The 20,911-nt window shown below is 41.0% G+C and overlaps 2 protein-coding genes across 7 annotated transcripts in view; one reads left to right on the forward strand and one right to left on the reverse strand.

The window, feature by feature from the left end:
* RAP1GDS1 (Rap1 GTPase-GDP dissociation stimulator 1) overlaps positions 1-4,603 on the forward strand; it is a 90,696-nt gene extending 86,093 nt beyond the window's left edge. For all 6 annotated transcript variants that reach the window (XM_048304541.1, XM_048304540.1, XM_048304543.1 and 3 more), the window contains one exon: positions 3,936-4,603. In XM_048304541.1, coding sequence (XP_048160498.1) covers positions 3,936-4,063 — 128 coding nt within the window. In that variant the 3' untranslated portion in view covers positions 4,064-4,603. The remainder of the gene's footprint in view (positions 1-3,935) is intronic.
* Positions 4,604-7,774: 3,171 nt separating this feature from the next.
* TSPAN5 (tetraspanin 5) overlaps positions 7,775-20,911 on the reverse strand; it is an 85,351-nt gene continuing 72,214 nt past the window's right edge. Inside the window, exons 4-8 of the mRNA XM_048304550.1 lie at positions 18,984-19,154; positions 16,968-17,093; positions 13,846-13,893; positions 13,599-13,715; positions 7,775-13,045 (exon numbers count right to left, since the gene is read on the reverse strand). Of these exons, the coding sequence (XP_048160507.1) occupies positions 12,980-13,045; positions 13,599-13,715; positions 13,846-13,893; positions 16,968-17,093; positions 18,984-19,154 (528 nt within the window). The 3' untranslated portion in view covers positions 7,775-12,979. The remainder of the gene's footprint in view (positions 13,046-13,598; positions 13,716-13,845; positions 13,894-16,967; positions 17,094-18,983; positions 19,155-20,911) is intronic.

Raw genomic sequence — 20,911 nt, forward strand, 5'->3', positions numbered from 1 at the left:
GTCTATCTGTAGTGTCAAGGATGAGGCTGTTAACTCAGTTTTGGATATTAACTGCAGAAACTTGCCCCTGGCTTCTGTAGGATGTAGCTAGCTCAAACTTTGACAGGAAAGAAAGGAGAAGCATTTAAAACTGTACGGTATCAAGTTGTCTTTGCAAATATGCAGATAACAAGAACTTTATTTTCATTTCTAGCTGCAAGTTCCCTGTAATTGATGTGTGATGGTGCTTTAGGAAGGATGCTTACATTTATGTTGCTAGAAAAGACTCCTTCCCTCAACAGCCCTCACATGCTCAGCCCACCAGGCACAGTGTGCACTAACACACATCAGTGCTGGACACTGTAAACTCTCATCTCTCTGAGCTCACCCTCTGCTATAGGTCAGGCTGTTTACAGGCTGTTGGAGCAGGCTGTGGTTTGATATTCCAACTTCCCACATGCATATGGGCAAACAAACAGAAACAAACCACAAAACAAAAAAGAGCTAGGTGTCACAGGGAAATTTCATTCAAGGTTTCAAGAAGTTGCTACATTTCTTCAGTTCTTTAAGAAAGATTGAATCTGTGGAGGGAGAACAAATTTCATTCCATAAAGGTTTTAGGTAGTTACAGACAACTAAGATGACAAAGAACTGGAATTATTACAGAAAGGTGGAAACTCAGAGCCTACCTGCACAACTTGTCAAGTTTGAAATACATGAAGGTACTCCACAGATGAGTTTACAGCAATTCAATTAATAGATTAAAAGTTACCACAGTTAAACATGTGCCGTCTCTGTAAACAAAGATGCTTTTTTCCTTAAACAGAGTTCACCATGCCTACTGCAAGTGTAATTTTGAAGACCTGTACATCCATGCAAGTGCATATTGTATTCCTGCCATTTTATAGGAACAAATACTCGGTTTTAGAGAGTATATGCATCTCAGTGTGCAAAGATTGTGCTCAAAATGTGCTAACAAACCTCAGCTCCCAGTAAGCACTCACTTTAATGTTAAGACATGTAAACTTAGTTGTTACTCACAACCTTCTTGAGCCATTTCATGCTTGGGATTATCCATTCATTTTAGAGCAGAAGCCTTTTGCCAAAGCTTCACAGTCAGCCTCACTGTCTTGATCTTTATTTCCACTGTTTCCAGCTAAAATAATCATCTTCAGAAAATCTGCCTGACAGTTGCATCTTCCCTTCCTGAATCTTGTCACCTGCAAGACTGACAGAGTTATTTAAAGTCAAATACCTGTCTCTCTAGTCCACCAGGGTACAGACCAGTCTTATCTTAGGGGGGTATTTTATGGCTATCCAAATGGCAGAGTTTAGTCTGCCACCACACTGTAAGCTTTGCCTAGGCATAAGGCTCCTTACCCTGCTCTCAGAGAACGGACAGCAGCGTGTTACTGCATTATGCAGCTGGGAAGGTAAGGCCCAGCATTTGACTGACCCCGTGTTCTGTCCTGCTTCCTTATGAACAGACCTGTGTAAAATCAGTAAGGACACGAGATTAACAACTAAGCAACCCTGGTATTAACTTCTAAGTTTAGGGAGGACTTTTTAGTTGGGGGAGGTTATTTTTACTTTAACCAAGGAGAAGAGGATCAAGGAGCCGGTTGTTCTTTACATGGGGAAATACTAAAGTACACCTCTCCTAGCTCTGTTGCCTCTAAACTCTTTTCATTACCATCTCCAGGCTGTGAGCATTTGCATGTTTCCTTATTCTACTGTGAACAGACCTGTGCAGTTCTTTTTAAAGTAGCTGACCCCAGTATAGTTTGATAAGGCCTAGAACCAGTTCCAGTGGTTTACCTATTGGTTTAGTTTAATTCTCCCATGACTGCTGTTGTTACTATGCTTTGTTATGGGGTATCTGGCATCACATTTAACTTGATGTTGCCAACACCTGTGTGTTCACAGGTTTACAGAACGGGTCAGGTTGGAAGGGACCACAGTGGTCCAACCTCCCTGCTAAAGCAGAGCCACTCTAGAGCACATGGCACAGGATTGGATCCAGAAAGTTCCAGTGAGGAAGACTCCAGAAACTCTCTGGGCAATCTGTTCCAGTGTTCAGTCACCTGCACAGTAAAGTTCTTCCTCCTGTTCAGGTGGAACTTCCTGTGCACTGCTTCTTGTCCCAGTGCTTGGCATTGCTGAGCAGAGCCTGGTTCTGTCCTCTTCGCACCCTCCCTTCAGATACTCATAGACATTGATGTTTCCTTCCCTGACATCTCTTCTCAAGGCTGAACAGGCTCAGCTCCCTCAGCCTTTCCTTGTGAGAGATGTTTCAGTCCCTTAATCTAATCATCTTTGCTGCCCTCCACTGGACCCACTCCAGGAGCTCCACGTCTCTCTTGTACTGAGGAGGCCAGAACTGGACAAAGCACTCCAGATGTCGCTTTATCAGGACTGAGCAGAGGATCCCTTGACCTGCTGTCCGTGTTCGTCCTACTGCACCCCAGAATACTGATGGCCTTCTTGGCTACAAGGGCACTGCTGGCTCATGGACAGCTTGTTGTCCACCACATCCTTCTCCACGAAGCTGCTTTCCCCAGATCAGCCCCCAGCCTGTGCTGGTGCCTGGGGTTATTCTTCCCCAGGTGCCGAACTCCACATTTGCCTTTGCTCAACTTCAGATGGTGTTAAACAGTTAATAGATGCCTATTTTTATGTGATTCTTTGCATCTGGAAGTTCCTCTTGCAACTGAGTGAATGGGTAGGGAAAGAAAAATGAGGACAATGGAAAATGGAAGAATTACCCAAGCACAGCATTCATAGCTAGCACAGTCTTCTGTAGGCAAAAGTCTCCATGAAACTGGATGTTATCAGCCACTGTAAAGCACAGTGAAATGCCTGCTTAAAGATGTTGGTAACTCAGGAGAAAGCAGGAAGTGCTTACATAGCATGACCACCCCAACAACTTCACTGACATCACTCTGTACATACACATTCCCAGGTGCACAGCAGCATGAGAGGTTCCAGCTCTTACATGGTAGGGGTTAAACTGCATGAAACTGAAAACATGTGAACCAGAAAGTAGGTAGGGATGGGAACGAATGCCAAGTTTGCTATTAAAAAAAAAGTAAATAGCACAGCATAAAGCGTAGCTATCTGAAACAGGTGGTTGGGTTTTCTCCTGAGAAGTTCAAGAGATTAAGCCCCCAGCAGCACATGGAAAGCAAAATTATATGCAAGTATTTGTTGCTGAGTGGGATTTCACTAGAGTGGCATAAACCAAAACCAACTGTTTTAGATCAAAACTGAGAGATGTTCAGAGTACAGGTCTTTGAGGAAACCCGTCAAATTTCTTACAAAATTGCTCAATTTCATGAGTTGCTGCCAACCTCTCTTAATTAATACAAAAAATAACAGGCAGTCCAGGATCCAAATCATCAGACAGTGTCTCCTAGTTTTGCGTAGAACATAAACACTGCATCTACATGCACAGCATTGGGCAATACTCTGCGTGTTGTGTTTGTATTAACTTCAGAGCTGAGCTGTAAAGGGATAGCAGACAGTGACCAGGTGGTGACACATCCATTAAGGACCCATCTCACACTCCCATACAACCAGTAAGAGTTGACACAAATGATGCAGTGAGCCTGTCACAGCCAGCTCACTTGGGCAGGCTAATTTAAAGAATAAACCAAAAAAATGTTTTCACTAAAAATACTTCCTAAGCATCTGTTTTGGAAGGTAATCCAGGTGGATATTCTTAACTGCTATGCAGCAACTTCATCATTACCTGAAATCCATGGAGTCTGTGTGTGCTGGAGGCCCTGAAAAGTTTTCTCTCCATCCTCAAAAAGCAATTCAAAAATAACCAGATTTTGTGGACACACAGCTACGTGCTTGTGTGTACAGGGTTTACTAGAAAAGTTTCTCACAGTTTTCTGTTCTTCTGCCTGTCTCATACAAAGCACTGTTTCTTTTAATATTTCCTTTTCCAGAACCTCTTCAAAAGGAAGTGCAGAGCATGGCATTTCTAGAAGTCATATCAAAACTCCGCAGCCATGAGAACAAAACTGTTGCCCAGCAGGCCTCGCTAACAGAGCAGAGACTTGCTGTAGAAAGCTGAGGAAGGTCTTGTTTCCAGTGCATCCCATCACAGATTTCACCTTTGTCCTCCGTCCTGCTGCCGCTCCTGCTATGTTTTCCACTGTATCACTTGTGCATGCGTGTAACGTTCCCACACAAATTGATGAACTGCTGTAGGTACCCGTCCAAAAAGGTTTCTACAAATTCATAGGTGGTGTTAACATGAACCTGTCTCCACCCGTAACTGTTCTACTTGTATTCTTGTTGCTTGGGCCACATAGTAGAATGTGCATGTTGTAGTCCTATGATGACGTAGAAGTGGTACTACACAACTGACTCTTTCCTCATGCCCCCTAACTGCATAATAATGTACTACTAAATTAGGGACGATACGAGATGCAGCAAGTCCAGACTAGTGTGCTGACTATAGGATTAAGAAGTAAATCTAGCTCAGTTTTTGGTGCTTTGGAGATTCAGGTTTGAATGCAATGTACTGCTGCTCATTCACTGGTCTTGCCTATTAATGTCAAACTCGTGGTACCTAGAGGTAATAAATAAAAATTTCAGTGCTCTCACTTTACCCTGTGGTTTGTCCTTTTTTCTAATCCCACGCAGAAGCCGCGACTGCACCATCATGCACTGGTGAGGAGTTGTTTTTGTTCCTAGCTCTGGCCCAATGCAATCACTGCCTTTCGGCTGAGTGGATACAGAAGAACTATTCCAACCACTTTCACTGTGTGTGCTCACACAGAGGCACTGTGTGGCGTAACAATCATGCATTTTAGCAGCAATGCATGATACAATCCTTATCCTATAAAGCCATGTACGTATGAGTGCTCCTGGGCTTGCTTGGGATTGCTTCTTTGTTTACTGGGGGGGTTTTATAGATGGATTTTTAAAGGCATATCTTGCAGCAGCTGTTCAACAGAAGCCCATCGAGTGAGAAACAGAAGATGCAAGAGTCTTCCTTTTTTCTCCTTTCCTAGGTAAGGGAGATAGAAAACTGCCAGTCTGAGCATCTTATCTCACAGCTGCTCTTTTGTAGGTCTGTAACATGCCAGTGAGCAAACCAGCAGACACCACTTTGGCAAAACAAGGAGCCAGTTGGGATAGCAGTTTCCAACAAGCCAGCAGATGTTATTTTGGGCTGTGTGATACCATTGCCTAGCTTAATCAAGCCCACCACGCATGAAGGTCGTAAGATCTATAACGTTTTAAAGTGAATTCAGCATTCCCAGTGCTGAAGTGCCAGCCTCAGAAGTTTCAAGTTCCTTTTCTTACCAGCAGAGGCAGCAAACCCAAAGTCCAAACACCTATGAGATCCCATGCCAGGTAATTGCAAACCACAGCTTTTGACCTTCACAAATTCACTTCCCAGCTCTATGAAACCAGTGCCTATCCCTCAGATATTGTGATGAGAAGATGTCAGTCATGAGGGGAAAGGGATTATTTGCACAAGCTGGGTATGAAAAGAAATTTGCCTTCAATAGTCAGCTTAAGCTCTCAGATTGTACCAAAACACAGCAGATGCTACAGGAGTTTTCACACCGCAGAGATTCCACATCCATTTAAGGCAGTGCCAGAAACATGCAGAAAAAGCCTCCAATACCAAACTGCGCAACAGCAAAAAACAAAACAAAACAACAAAACACACATTCAAAAAGGTATTTGCTAGTACTAGTGCAATAAAGCTGCTGACAAAGTGCAGAGCTGTCAATACAGACCAGGACCTTGTGACATCAGGCTCCAAATAACACAGAACCTCTGCACTGCTGCTGAACATAACCAGCGTGTTTACAATCACAGCTCACAGGCCCAAGTTTTCTCAGGCACAGAAATTCTTTCTATTGACTTAAACAGAACCCAAAATAGCATTTGAAAGGCCAGTTATCAACAACCTGCCTGGTTCTAGAAAGAGACTATTCCTTTTGACATTGGTATAAACTGCAAGTGCTCACACAAACTGGTTGTGACATTGACAGGATTTCCATTTGGCTGTCTAACTGGAGCTGTGGTTAAGCACTAGCTCTATGCTCATTACCAAATGTTTATCAGGAGTACCACTGTCACAGCAAGCATACATACAGGCCAGTGGTGATACCCTACTTTCAGATGGTTTCCCTGGATGGAATATCAGATTACTTACATTCCTAGATAAAATCTGTGCTGAGCCTAGGAAGAAAGGCCCACATAAGGGCAAAGATGGGTGTACGTCGCAGTAGAAGGTGGTAATTGAAGAGACTATATCTAGCCACACAAATGCTGTGCTGTCCTGAGGCGTGCTGCAGCCTGCAGGTCACTTCTATGTGGTTGGTAAATCATTTATCCTCTGAGCACCTTTAAAAACAAATGGGATCTAAGGACGTTACTATCACATGCATTTCACTATTCACTGAAGTGAAGTGGAACTGCTGACAGTAATTCCAATTAGATGCTTACTAGCTAGATTACATCTAAGCAAAGCTTGACATCTGCTGCTCAGACTGTTTCTATGACGGCAATGCCGGACACGGGGCCTTGTCTTTGTCTTAGTGCCACCGCAAGCCAAGCCAGAACGATCCCTACGGCCACACCACAGGACCGGCAGCACCTCCCTTGAGGGTCTCGCGCATCGGTACAAACTTTGCAAGGCTCAGCATCTCACTGTCAGGAAGGAGAACACATCCACGTGTTTTTACATTTTACGGTGTCCTTATTACAAGGAGAAGCTTCACTCTGGGTAAAGCACAAACCCCAACAATACTGGCCTTGCATCCAGAGCACCCATTGGTCAAATGAGACCATGAGACCCAGAAAAAGTCATTTGTTTCAAAAGTCCTACAAACAGTAACTCAGCTTCAGGAATCAGTGTTCAAGTCTGTTAGGAGTTTGACACATGGCAGGAAGCCACTCCTAGTCTCCCTCTCCATCATGAAAATGCTTATTCAAGTCTGTCACATCTATTGGGCAATGTCCTTGGCTCTTCTTTTTTGTTAATTTCTGGCCATTCCTGTGCTTGTGTGTCATCTGTCCCCAATTTAGATGCTTATTTTGCCAAATTGTTTCCATACATACAGATAAATGTCATATGCCTGAAATATCCAAAGGGCATTAGACTTCAATCTGGATATAGACATGCTTTTAAATTGATCATGGTGCCATTTTGTGTACAAAAACTAGAGGTTTTGAAATATTAAAAAAAAAAAATAGTCCGCTTCTTCCTCTATCCAAAGTAGCAGAAGACATCATTACCCATTTTTACCTGCACAATAATGTAAGCCAGTTCTCACTACTTCTGTTTAAGGACATGTTGCACTTATTTAGACTTTTGAAAAGGGAGGTGGGAGTTTCATTTGTCTAAGTCATACAAAGCAGCAACTTCTGAACACATCAGGGTCACCAGAATAATTCTGGGGAGAGCGCAACCACTGCAGCCTGAGGAACATCAGCAACCTGTTGGAAAGAAGCAGAGTGTGTTCATTAGGCAGAGACTTCAACAACAGCTGACAGCAAATAAGGGATCTCTTCACGTGGGGACATGCTCTTCATATACTAGCTTATTATTCACTTAAGGGCAGCCACTGGTGGCATGAGCATTGTGACTTAATTAGAACACAGTATTCCACAACACATATGAGAGATAGGGATTTATTTCCCCTGTTAGTTTGGAGGAAAGGAGGTAGGGATCTTTTCCTGGAGAAACTTTTCATGAATGTATCTTTCTATTGTTAATATTAAGTGTTACATCAAGAGTACATACACATTCACAACATCATATTTCACACAATTTTATTTATAAAATTGTAATTATCTAACAAATTGCATATAAAATGATTTACTTCAAGTAAATACAGAATACTGCACAACTATTAAAACTATTGTATTGTCCATCATAAGTGTATTAAAACATTCCTAAAAAATGCCTCTATTAAAAAACAAAAACCCAAGAACACAAGTAGCATGACCAAGACCATTTTCAATAGCTTAAAATGAATTACCAGGAAGTTGCATTAACTTCCTAAGTAGACTCCAGTTACATCCATTGAGATCAGCATGTGATACAATACCACAGTCTAATGCTAAAGATGACAAGTAATACATTATGCACCTGATCTATGCTTTTCTCCTACACTGAAGGGAACCAGTCTGAACTCAGAAAACTAAAGCTCAAGTCAAACTCTACTGGGCATGCAGTTCTGTTATAGCAATACTTTCAATCGGTATGTGTAGTTGGCTTTTACAATCAATTTTACAACTGATAAAAAAGGAACACAAGAGAATACATTCGTATAAAAAGGAATGATACACAAAGGGTAAATATTGACACCTTGCTGTACACCTTCAGATGAACCAGAGAGAAAGATTCAGCTGGAACTAATCTGGAATATACATATCAGAAACAGCTCTGAGTCACAAACTCAAATTCCTGATCTCCCCAGAGCTCAAGGTCCATCTCTACTATGTACACAGCGTGAACATGAACACACATACAGATGGAGTTTTTTATTAACACATTTATATCGCCAAAACACAGAAGACAACTAGCAGTGCTGCCTCGTGCACGCTAGTAGTACAACACTTCTTCTTATACTGCATGTTAAGGGAGACAGTTTTTATTTCTTTTTTTCAAGTGGCAAAATTTGGTAGCTAATAGATCAGAGAAGTATTATTTCATTTGTTTTAGACAGTTTCATCACCTGTTACAAGTATCTGAAAAAGATTCAGAGAAAAAAACAAAAAGGGAGGAACTGGAATTGGAACATTCAGCAGTGCTTGACACCTTTTGAGGTCTAATCTCCTTCCTAGGTATTTGCAGAACTGCTACTTCAATGCACCCAAAAGACATACACAGCAAGAAGGGAAACAGAATCAAAAATTCAGACAATAGTTTCTCTCATAACCAACCATATTAATCAAGACCAATTTTAACAAGGGCATCTCTAAAGTAGTAGAAACACAGATTGATGTCCAGGACAGTTCTTATAGCACCATGTTTAGTCCTGCCACAAGTGATGGCAACCTCCCAAACTGGTAGGAGGTGCTGCCACCAACTCTCCACTTTACAGTCTAATGCTGTTCTAATGCCAAGCAGCAAAGGGAAAAGGCAAGGGAGGCCCTGCCACTAGCCAGAGCCCAAAGGGCTGGCCAGGGCTTCACCTTGCACAGGTGCAGCCACCCACCCACTGGGCAGACATGCGAGCACAGGCTGAGGTGCTCCTGCTGCTCCATCAGGGCGAGGGACAGCCCGGACAACCACTCGGGATTCACCAGCAAACTCTCCCGGTGGACACCTTTCCTATCCATAATGAACACTTTCAGGATGAAAAGCAGTCATGTGCAAGAATCATTTAATCTGCATGCTACTATTTACATTTCAAACACTATTTACACACGAGAACTACAATGAGCATCTCTCTCAAAGGGGAGAGAAGAAGGCTTTCGGGACAGAGTACACTTGAGCAAGCACCCCCACAGCTTGAAACTCTAAGGGGCACAATCAAAATTATGGATGTTAAGCAAAGAGATCCTACTGCTACCATAACAGACAGAGATGAATCAAACATTTGTCCATTAGGCTATTAATCAAAAAAAAAAAAAAAAAAAAACACAAAACCCCAAACAACAGAAAGGCCTGTGAATACAGAGGGTATTTAGAAAGCAGAGGAGCAAGGACTGTGATGCCCTCTGGCAGGGCTCAATGGGATATATGGAAATAGCTTTAAAGCCAGGGCTGCTGCTGAGCTACCAGACTCCTCATTAGCAATGCCACTACTCCACAAGAATTACCCAGCAAACAGAGCTGTTTCACACTCCGTAAGCCTGACAACAAATTTCTGAACAACTACTGCACATTAAAGATAATTAGACTGATCTCTGAACCCACATCTAACCCCACCACCACACCAGGCAGGCTAGAAATTGCCATGGAGTCCTAGCACCTACCATATCTTATTGCTTTAGACACTGAGCCCTTGCAGCCAGCAGTTGTGCTTTATTCGCAGCTCACCTGAACTTTACAAAGTTTCCTGAAAGAAAGTTTGCTTGTATTTGGCAGGCTCTGACACTAATACATCGATTTCCAAGGCCTCCCACAAGCTTTCCAAACTGGACACCTAAGCTGCTGAGAAGCTGCTGATGGGACGTTTCTAGGACACCTTACCTGATCTGTAGACAAAAAACATGTGGGATTTAAATGTGTAACATAGACAGCTAATCCTAAACATTCAGTGCACATCCATCAAACAACTGCAAAAATGAGTAAATAAGTATCTCTTGGAAATGAGGGAGGGAAAAGGATCCACATCTGCAGCAATAAAGACAAGCTCTAGAAAAATAAGTTATTTAGTGGTTTTTGTAAGAACAGTCAGTCATTCTGGGATTCAGCAGAAGTGTTGCACATTTGTGAGTAGACGTGCAAGTTGCGAGAACAAGATTTGCTCAGCTTGGAGCATTTACCCTCCTATCAGTGTGACACTGCCAACAGCACAGCCAGCAGACTGGAACTCAGAGAACAGCATGACAAGACAGAAGGCCAATACAGTACAACTGCAGAGATTCAAGTAGAAGAATGAAGCTATCTTCAGAAGCTCAGAGCAGCAACAGCAGAATTCAAGATCAGTGGCAACAAGGAATGTTTCTGTAATTAGGCTTTTTGTTTTCCCTCCAAACCAAAGCCCAGGATCACAATCAAGGCTCTTTGGTGGAGGGGTTATTTCCTCAACCCCACTTCCCTGATTCCTCCCTGCACCATTTTGTCTCAGTGCAGCAACACTGGTGCTGATGATCTGTCTGTCCTGCAACTATCAGGCAAAATAGTATGTCCCTCTGGGGAAAAACAACCAGTAACTCCTCAAGTTGAGGAGTGGCTAAGAAAAAGATAACACTGTGCTGAGGTGGAACCAACTTTATTAAGGACAGTGAATTATAATTGCTTTGAAAGGCTTTAAAAAAATACTCTGAGTCATGGCTGGCCTTTAACAGCAGATACCAAGGGATATGGAGGCTGCCTGATTCAGAGCCAGTCAGCGGGAGTTAACCAGAAGAGGATGAGGTAATGCTCAAAGATGGGAGGACAATGGGTCTGTCTGAGGCATCTGTGAAGCACCAGCATGCCCATCGCCAGCCTTCAGAGGGGAGAAAAACTGTGGCCAACTAAAGCACAGAAAGCCAAATGTGCAAGGGTACATATATTCATTTGTTTAACAGTCACAGGACCAGAAAGGGCCTTAACAGGTCATCAGATCAGCCTTCTATTTATCCCCCACAACAAGGAAGCTTTGAAAGCAACGTATTCCTCTCTTCTACTCCACATGCCTCCTATTTTAGGAAACTCAACTGAGAAAGATGTTACATTCTTACAAAGAGGTGCTACACTCCCTTCGCAGCTGTCTGACCAAAGCAGCACCACAGCTTTCAGGACTGGTATAGGAGATACTGAGAAGGGTCATAAAACAAGCTCAATTTATACAAAGTGCAATAAACTACCCAAGGCATGGTCAGGTCTTTAAGTTCACTATTATTAGTGAAGAAGAACAAATCAAAAGCGCTAAGCTGGATGGAGCCTGATCTAAGTCTTCTGTCACTATTTGTGCTTTTTTCCATATTCTGCTTTCTTGTGTCCAATTCAAAAGGGTCTGTCTTAGCTGATCCTAATAAATGTTTCTATTTTAAGACTCTTATTCTGTTGCTTCAAGAAAGCTCTTTGTTGCCTTTAGAGCGGGAAAGGGAGACACATCCCCATAGCATGGATTCGTTCACTGGAGGTAAGCATTTACTCTGGCAAAAACTGTTCTCTCCAACTTCCAAGAGAATGGGATATACGATCTTTCCATAATCACATGCATTTATCAATAAATAAGTTTGGATTAGACTGTATTAAAACATATGCACATATTTAAAGCACTGGAGTGTCACAGATTCTTATTCCACAGCTCATGCAAGTAAAAAGAATTAAAGAAAAGTAAAAGAAAAAAGAAAGACCAAAGCCCCAACTAGGAACAGACCAAAGAAACAAGCTTCGCATGAGTATGTCAAAGCATTAATATTAGTGAGATCCCTAAATACATTAGGTTACACTAAATTTCAGAGAAACAAAAGGTTTTGCCATATCAGATACATAAGTTTCAATTTTTTTTAAGTTAATATATAATTCATTCTTTGAATATTATTCTTCACTTGGACCCAACATCCACACTGCTTTCATACATTTATACAGTTATATCCCATCCTTGCCTTAAGAGACTGATACCCAAAGGTATGGCAGCAACCCTTGTTTGTCAAATATAAAACTCCTTTCCCTTCATACAACAGTGGAGAAGGAAAAAAGATCTTGACAAAATTAAGCAATTCTCCCTGTTGCTGATTCCAACCTCAAAGTACTACAGGGAGATGGTTGGGAGCTTGCATAAAAAAAAAATTTCCCTTGTTTTAAAAACAATTTTTTTTACTGTACAATAGATGCATAGAAAGTTGCTTCCTCCTTCATGGGTTTAGGCCTGTAGCTATGTTTAGCTGTGAAAACAAGAAGATTGTTCCTTTACAGAGTGGTGAGGAGATAGACCATCTCAGGAATATTTGGCAGCTATCAAAGAGCTCATGACATGAAGAATAAACAGCATATCCACAGACTACAACAATGCAACTCTGTCTCACTGAATACACCAATTTAAAAAAGTGTCCACTTGTTACTCAAAATCAAGAATACAGTAGAGATTCACGGCTCAACAGCTTTCAAAGTGGTGGTTTAAAAGAAAAAAAAAATTGTCAGTGAGCAGCAGATTTTCAATAGCCCACTCTTCTCTCCCCCACCCCAAAGAAACACGAGTTCACTGCAATATCAGGAACTTAGACTTGAGACTACTTGGGAGAGAAGGCTTCCCTGTCACCCATGTCCATACAGCTTGGTGTCGGAGTGACACACTGGAGGTTTCAGAGGGTTTCGGTTGTCCAGTGTCTTGTTGTGGTTACTTCAGCAGTTTTACCAGCTGGCTCTGACAGCCTCAATGTCACTAACCAAATTCTGGGCTAAGCATATCCCAAATATCTGGAAGAGACAACAGTTTATTCATTTGGAGCATAAGACAACTCTTTTCACATAGGCAAACTCCTTAGGTTATACAGAATTTAGATATGAAAGAAACAACAGAGGTAGAAATTAAATTAACAGTAAGTGTTGGAAGAAGTAAGAATATTGCAGAACTCCTGTAACACCAGTATTTTTATAGTCACAGCGGGTTGCAGTTAATTAACAGTTCTAGTCTTGTTTCGAAGCGACCCTAAAGGCTCTCTGCTGCTCATTTAAGCACCACTGGAAACAGTAGGTCTGTACAGGCTTAAAAATCTCTACCTAAGCTTTATCTAACAGATGTTAGTTTTGACCTGCTGAAAGCTGAGAAGAAAAAAATGCATCCCTGTAGATAAAAATTAAATATTCCTTAACACAAAGAAAGCCTCAAACATTCAGTTCCCACTGCTAAAATCCATGAACAGGCAACTGACACTGCATTTCCAGTTCTCATATACAGTTTCCCCCTGTCATTTATTCACTTTATCTTTTATTCCTCTGTGCAACTCATTACATGGAACATGATGTTTACCTGCAGTAATGCTATCCCAATGAATATACCAGCAACTATGGTAAGGTTGTCCTGCAACCATTTCTCAAACTGAGGGACACAGCCTTTAGTGTAGATAACAATCTGCTGATCAACTTCCTGCCAAGGAGAAGAAGGAAGAAAACAGAGATAATTACATTCAACTACACCATCAGTAGAATAATCTCCTCTCGAAACAGGGATTCAGATCCTTAACATACCACATTAAGGTAAAGAAAAAAAAGCTTACTGGTTTTTGCCTTGCATCATAGCCACACTGAGTATTAATAACATCTTCCTAGAAAAGAGAGAGAGAGAGAGAGAAGAGAGGCAATCAGTAAAATGTCTCCCAAACACGTTCTTCCAGCTCCCTGGAGTTGGTCCTGTATGTAATAAGACAATCACCCAGACTTTGGTTAGCATATTGCTTTAATAAAAAAAACCTTCCTCCTTCATTCTGCACTATTAATTATTCACAGCAAACAAGAGCACAAGGTCAAAAAACTTTTTATCTCCCAAGTCAGCAAGCTGGGAAAACCAGCCCTCCACTTGGGTGAACTCCATGTTCCAGATACAAGCATTTAGTAGTCAAAGTAAAGGGACTAGAGACCATCTATGTTAAAACCTTCTGCTGAAAACGTTTTGCCTGTACTAAAAAATATGCCAAGAGTACTGTTATCATTTTCAGGGTTCAGTCTGTGCAGAATGAAGAGGCGACAAGGGGCAGTTCTGTTGCAGAAGCTGCAAGTTCTTTCTGAGAATGTCTGTAGAAATATGTACAGTATCTAGTTCATTTCCAAAAACATGAAAGAAAAAAGAACAGATGGAGTAATATGTTCTTACTGCCTGTTCTTTCTTATAGGAGCTTGATACCAATGGGAAAGGAGGGTTTTTGCCTACTCCCTTTCCTTTAGTACACCCAAAGCACAGGTAATAAAATAGGCTCTGGCAGACTTTCCCTAGTGAACAAGTGCTTCCCATTGGCAGCTTAAGCTGTGTGCTTACTTTGTATACAGTTATTTCATGGTAATAAAATGAAGCATGAAACTTTTGGCATCAGCCACAATGGTAGCAAAATATTAAGTTACTGATTTATCATATAACGACAGTGAGCAGAAGAAGGACTACTCAAGTAAGTGAGAAAATCAGCCAATCTTAGCTAGGTGTACCAAACAGCACAATTTAATCAAATTGTGGGAAGTGAGAAAGGCAGGCAGTCAAGAAATGGATTTTAAAAAGCAGCCATATGGAAAAAAGTATCTCCTATCAGCATGGAAAGCTCCTCTGCTTCCTCACTTTGCAGGAAGTACAACAGGTCACACTCTGTCAGCTGCCCAAACTGGATTCCCTCAATGGACCTTCAAAATTTGAGCTACTTGTATCTCTTAATGAGATGAATGCTTCTGTTCCAGGATCTAAGTGCCACAGACTTCAAGGATGTAAAAGCGCCTAGGATTCTGACAGAGAGATTTTAAGTTTTCTTCCTTGTTCTAAAAGCCTACTTGCTTCATCATTAATGTCTTCTGCCTTTAGCCTTGGAATTTGTTACCCAAAAGAAGGTACGAAAACTGCAATGGAAATAAAAAAAATTTTCTAGACTTGCCTGTACAGGAATTTGGAACACTTCAACCTCCTTAACTTCATCAAAGTCAACTATAGTAGTTTTAAAAGCCTTATTTTATCCCACTTTAAACTTACCACTTCCTGATTCAAGCTAAACTAAAAACAATAAGGCATCCATGTAACTGTTTGCATCAGTCCAACACTGAAACCTAATTCTAAAAGAGACAGATCAGCTTTCCCACAGAATAAACCTGTGTGTTACCACTGCAGCTGAACCAACCACAGCTTGGTTAAAATTATTTTAATTTTATGCATGACTTCTAATATTTTCAGTCTTTAAAGGCCATTAAGGTTGTTGTTTCCTTACAGTGAATAAGAATGAGATTTATCTTTAAATTTCTGGTTGCAGCATCACACCCTAACAAAATGCACAGCCATTTACACAACAGAGAGAGAAAGAGAGAACTTTAGGATGGATTATGTATTTATAGGATTACCTTGTACTGCTGTCACTGCTTTGGTTTTATAACAACTATATTTTTAAAACTGGGTTGTGATGACCTCTGTGTGGGTGGGTAGGCAGAAAGGCAAACAGTAGAGGGAATCCTAAGCATAATGTAATGTTTGAGCCTAACCTACATTTTGTTTTAATATCTCATTAAAACATTTTCAGCTATGTTTGTCAGAAAAATTCAAACTACTGTGAAGACACATTCACTGCAAAGGAACCAGAACCAGCTTGTGCAAGTGGCAGTGCCGTATAAGGAGAGGGGGTGAGCAGCAGCAACTGGATGCCAGCAGCAGTGGCTGCATTGCATTATTAGCAAGGCAGGAAGCACCTGAGGTGCCTTTTGGCAGCTCACCTAACTTCAGTCTGTGCTAGACTAATACATTCAAGGAATTGTAAGTCATTCCAGGTGGAGAAAAAGCCACAGCTGAATTGATAGATAATAAAAGCACTCAAAGCCAGCTTCTTTCAAGCTATATAAAGTCAAATGTATACAGTGCTAGGCACATAACAGTTTCCATGTACACACCCATTCCTGTTCCAAGCTTTTCGCTATTAGTGAACTGATTCCCTACACTTTACCTTGCTCTTCTTAACCATGTCCACATTAGCAATGCATGGCTCCAACATTTTCCACTTAGTGATCCAGAACTATAAATATTTAAAAAGACGTGAAAATTTACTAAAAAGCTGCTCCCGCTACAATTTCTGACCTTTCATGTCTGATTTCAAGTGACTCTACGACAGGCAGTAATTTTAAAGGTAAAAAAAGAGTATGTAAAGATATCCATACCCAACTCAAGATTCTAATGCAAACATGCCAGTTCCTCAGGGCACAGACTGTCATTCATTACCGTACCTGGCACAAACTGGGTCAAACTGGCTGCAGCCTCAGGACACTGCATTAAATAATGAATTATACCTCCTTTAAAGTGCCTGATCTTAAGCATTCCTGTTCTAATGAATTTCAGTTGAAAGCTTACATCCTTCAACTCATTAAGAGCTTCTCCTTTTTATACTTGCTAAAATTAATACGTATGTTCAGCCAAGCCCATGGTTCTCTCTTTTTAATAAAAGCCACAAAATAAAGACTTAAGTTAGCTTATGATTTTTGATGACTGAAGTAAAGCTAGTGGTAAAGCTGAGCTGCAAAAACAAAAAGAATACAGGTTGGTGAGAAGTCAATTATTATGCACAATCTCCAGAAAAAAAGAAAAAAAAAAAAAAGAAGAAGAAAAATCTTGAAGAGTTATTTACAATTGGAACAGCACACCCATCCTACCCTCTTGACTGTCACTTACAGCAGGGTCTTTAGTACAGCAAGAGAATGGCACACCACAGCGCTCTCGACTCGCGTTGGAATCTGTACAATTGAAGTAAATATTAAGGTTCCAGTCATCGGCTCCAAAAGCCCCACAGCACTGCCACTAAAACAAAAAAGGAAGAGCTTCTTAAATTTCAGAACAAAAATCTTAGCATTAGTAACATGCATCATTGCTGCCAGTTTCCCTCTAGCTTTCAAAGCAAAATCTGAGACTCCCACTGCTTTCATTGAAGCTGGCTTTTTTTTGCTTGGTTGGGGTTGTCATTTTTTAAAATACCATTCCAGACCTGTAAGTTGCTCCAAAGTTATCATGTGATTCAAGTTATGTTCACACCCTGCTATGCTGCTCTCTGGAGAGAAACCCGTGGGTGAGCTGATAAGCCTACACAATACCACAAAGTTGCACAGGCCCACAAACTCAGGCCTGAGGGACAGTTAGAGCCAAGAGTACAATATTCTGTCCAGTCTAATGGGCCCTGGATTTTCAAAAAAAACAAGCTCCAAGGGCTACACTGGTACAGCTACTCCTTTTGCCAGTTTGGGGGAACTTTTCCTGGGTGTACATCGGACAGTGTGAACACATTGTTCCCTGAGCATCACACACTGCACAATTAACACCTCTACTACTGAATTCTTCAAAGAGTAAATATGCCAAAAGGCAGGCTTAGTCTCTGGCAAAACATGTTGAACACACAAGGAATTGGTGTGCTTTGCTGAACATACACAGAATGGACTGGAGATCAGTGAAGCACTGATGGTTTACAGCATTTAAGGAGCTACACCAATGAACTCATCTGTGTCAACTTTAAAAAAAAAGTAAAATTTAAAACCTCACAAACAAACCACATTTTTTAAAGTGGTGGAATAGCAATTCTCTTTTTCTAGATGTAGCACAGTTCTCTTTCCAATACCTGAACATGTAGTCTACATGCACTATCTCTACTGGGTGAAGAAGTAACTCGCTCTCACAACTTGCGCTGGCCCTGGCTTATCTGCTGAGTGCTAATCCAGTTAGGAGAGGAAGCTTTAGGTAGTGACTGCAAAATTGGACTGTAGCCTTTGGCTGCACACAAGTGGACCACTGCTTTCAGACTGTGGTGACCTCTGACCTTCTCGCAAAAGATTCAAAACAGTGCAAGGATCCAAATCCTGTTACTTACCATTCTTCCCCCCAGGCATGGAGAAGCAAATCAAGCATTGAAACTTTTAATTGCAGAACGTTCAAAAATCAGGAAACATGAATTCAACCAACACTTAACTATGTTAGCCACAGAGTGCCAAATTCAAAGAGGACTTCATCAAAACAGGCCAGAACTGAGTACTGAAGAGGGAAGGTATTGGCACACCTTGTGTGCTGAAGTCAATGCAAGACTTCTTTACACACACTGATAAATTACAGAGCTTAACCTGCACAAACAGGTGCACCACTGGTTTCACCCTTCCCTCCCAAGCACAGACGTGGCATCACTTAAGAGATGTCCTACAAGAACTCTACAAGTGTCCCACTTCATTAGGCTAATTCCATTAAGTCAAATTCAGAAGAAATAACATTGTAGTTTCATTTGGACCAACTAAATACCTCTGCCACTCTGCAGTGCGGTGTAGCACAGCAAATGTTGCTAAAACCGCAACAACATTCATCTTAGGACCAAATCAAGCTTAGAAAAGGAATAACTTCTTAAACAGATGTGATAGCTTCTACAACAAAATACTTTAACTTTGTGCATTTGACACACTATCTCTAAGTCTTCAAGAAAAGCCACCCCAACTGTCCATCTTGTTTTACTCATTCATGCATCAATAAAGCCACTTTTCACAGGTGCTGTATGTTTGCAGAAGTTCTGTAAAGACAAATATACATATATTCAAAAGTATTATATGCTAGAATATTTCTGTTGCTCTTGAAGAAACAAAACAGATTGAAAGTAAAAAATAAGAGCAGGTATTTCTTAAAAGTAAGCTTTACCAAAAAAATAAACATAGTCCAACTTACATATTCCTGTGTGAAGTCTATGAGGTTTTGTAAATCAATGTCATCTCGGTATGCTCTGATGTTGTTGTTTATAAAGAAATACAGCTGGTCCTTTATCCAGTCTTTGAAAACAAATGCTAGAACACCAGCAGTGAGCTCCAAGAAGAAAATAATTCCAAGAAATACAGAGAACTACAAAGAAAATAAAAAAGGCTAAAATTATTTTACTTTCTGATCAAAAACTTTTTCAAAGCTCACAATTATATCCAGTGATAATGCTTTATCTGTTTCAGTGCAAGTTCAAGCCATTTTGGCACACAGGAAATTTTAAATGAAAAACACACCATTTTCATTGGAGCTGTAGTACAGAAATCTTAATTCTATTCTAACAAATAATAAAAATGCTAACAAATGTCCAAACCTTGGACGTTTCACCAAGATTTTCAAAGCGATCAGAGAGAATTCACTGTAAATTTCAAGAGACAGCCAGTCACCACCACATGTAGGGCCCTTGAAAACCCATCTTAAATTTCTACATAGGCACTACATTTCAGAGGGCATAAACAACCAGCAGTGCCAGTAAAATGCTTTCTACGTGACTTTTGCTTTTTGATCCTCTCACTGGCAAAGCTTCGTCTAAGCAGACAAAGCAGAAATTGGTAACAGCAGAAATTAATTAATGACTAAGTCGGAGCAGAATGTCTATGAAATGACTCACATCCACATTAAAACTAAATGAGGCTGCTATGATTAATGCAAATGCAATGGAGGCCAAAGGCATTACTAACGATCTGCCACTTTCTCTAAGCATTTCCACTGAGTCTACACTGTTTTAAACCACACAGGGGTCCTGGTATACTGGAAGTCCATCCCCTTTGCAACTGTGCCTTTTGAGTTTTATTTTAATATGCTCTCTGTGTGTGTTCAGATGCATTTTTAATTTCTGCTGCAGCTGCTGTATGGGAAGCTATTTCTGGTAGAGCAGATGGGTTCATTTTAGGCAAGCTAAGAGAAGCAAGGAAGAAGAAAAAAAAAGTGTTACAAGCTGCTTTATAAATGCCACAAGAACTGTGACTCTCAATTGCCTCCTCCCCTTATACAACATGTCTGTGGGAGCCAAATGTGTCACTTGGAGGCAGTTATTTCACTGGAAGCTTTTCCATGTATATATTAACAGTTAATGGTTATGAAGACACAACTACCACCCAGGCTGTGCCCACCTCTGGAAATGGGAGTGGTGGATGAAAGAATCTTTTTTATTACAAATCTTCAATTTACCTAAAAGGGAACATGACACTGTTACCCTCATCTTCACAGGAGGAGGTCTTTCAAAATATAGAACCCGGCTACTTAGCTAAAGAAGTTCAGCGTACTGAGGTACCTTTGTATGTCAGCAGCTCCTTCCCTAACCAACAATCCAGCCCAGAGTTCAAGAAAACTCCCATTTTCTTTATGCATCCCGGACACATTCTCCTCCTCTTCTTCTTCTCAGGCCCCAGCATTGAAAGCAATGAAGCCTTTTCCAATTAGCTGAATGGCACAGACTGGGGATATCAGCCAGCAACCCCTCATAATCTACCTCCTCTGTACCATGAAGGGCCCTTGCACAGCCGAAGCCACACGGGTCACATTCACTGCTGTATCTACATCCCTCATATTTCATAAGCAGCTTGTTATGGACTCCAAGTTCAACACACAGATTCTCACAAGAAATTTCTCTCTTGTGGCAGGGAAGCAAAATGTTAGGCTACATCCATATATCAAAAGCAGTGCTTCCATGATATGATTCTTATCACCAATAGTTCTGAACTTCAACAAAACACAACCAGGAAGCACCAGAGACTGAAGAGCTGTAAAGTGTTAAAAGCTAAGTGCTTTCATGGTACTCTGACACTGGATAACACCTTCCTCTCCAAAATACATTTTAAAAGCTTAACACAGTAAAACAG

The sequence above is a fragment of the Corvus hawaiiensis genome, chromosome 5, assembly GCF_020740725.1.
Source record: "Corvus hawaiiensis isolate bCorHaw1 chromosome 5, bCorHaw1.pri.cur, whole genome shotgun sequence".
Taxonomy (NCBI): Eukaryota; Metazoa; Chordata; class Aves; order Passeriformes; family Corvidae; genus Corvus; species Corvus hawaiiensis.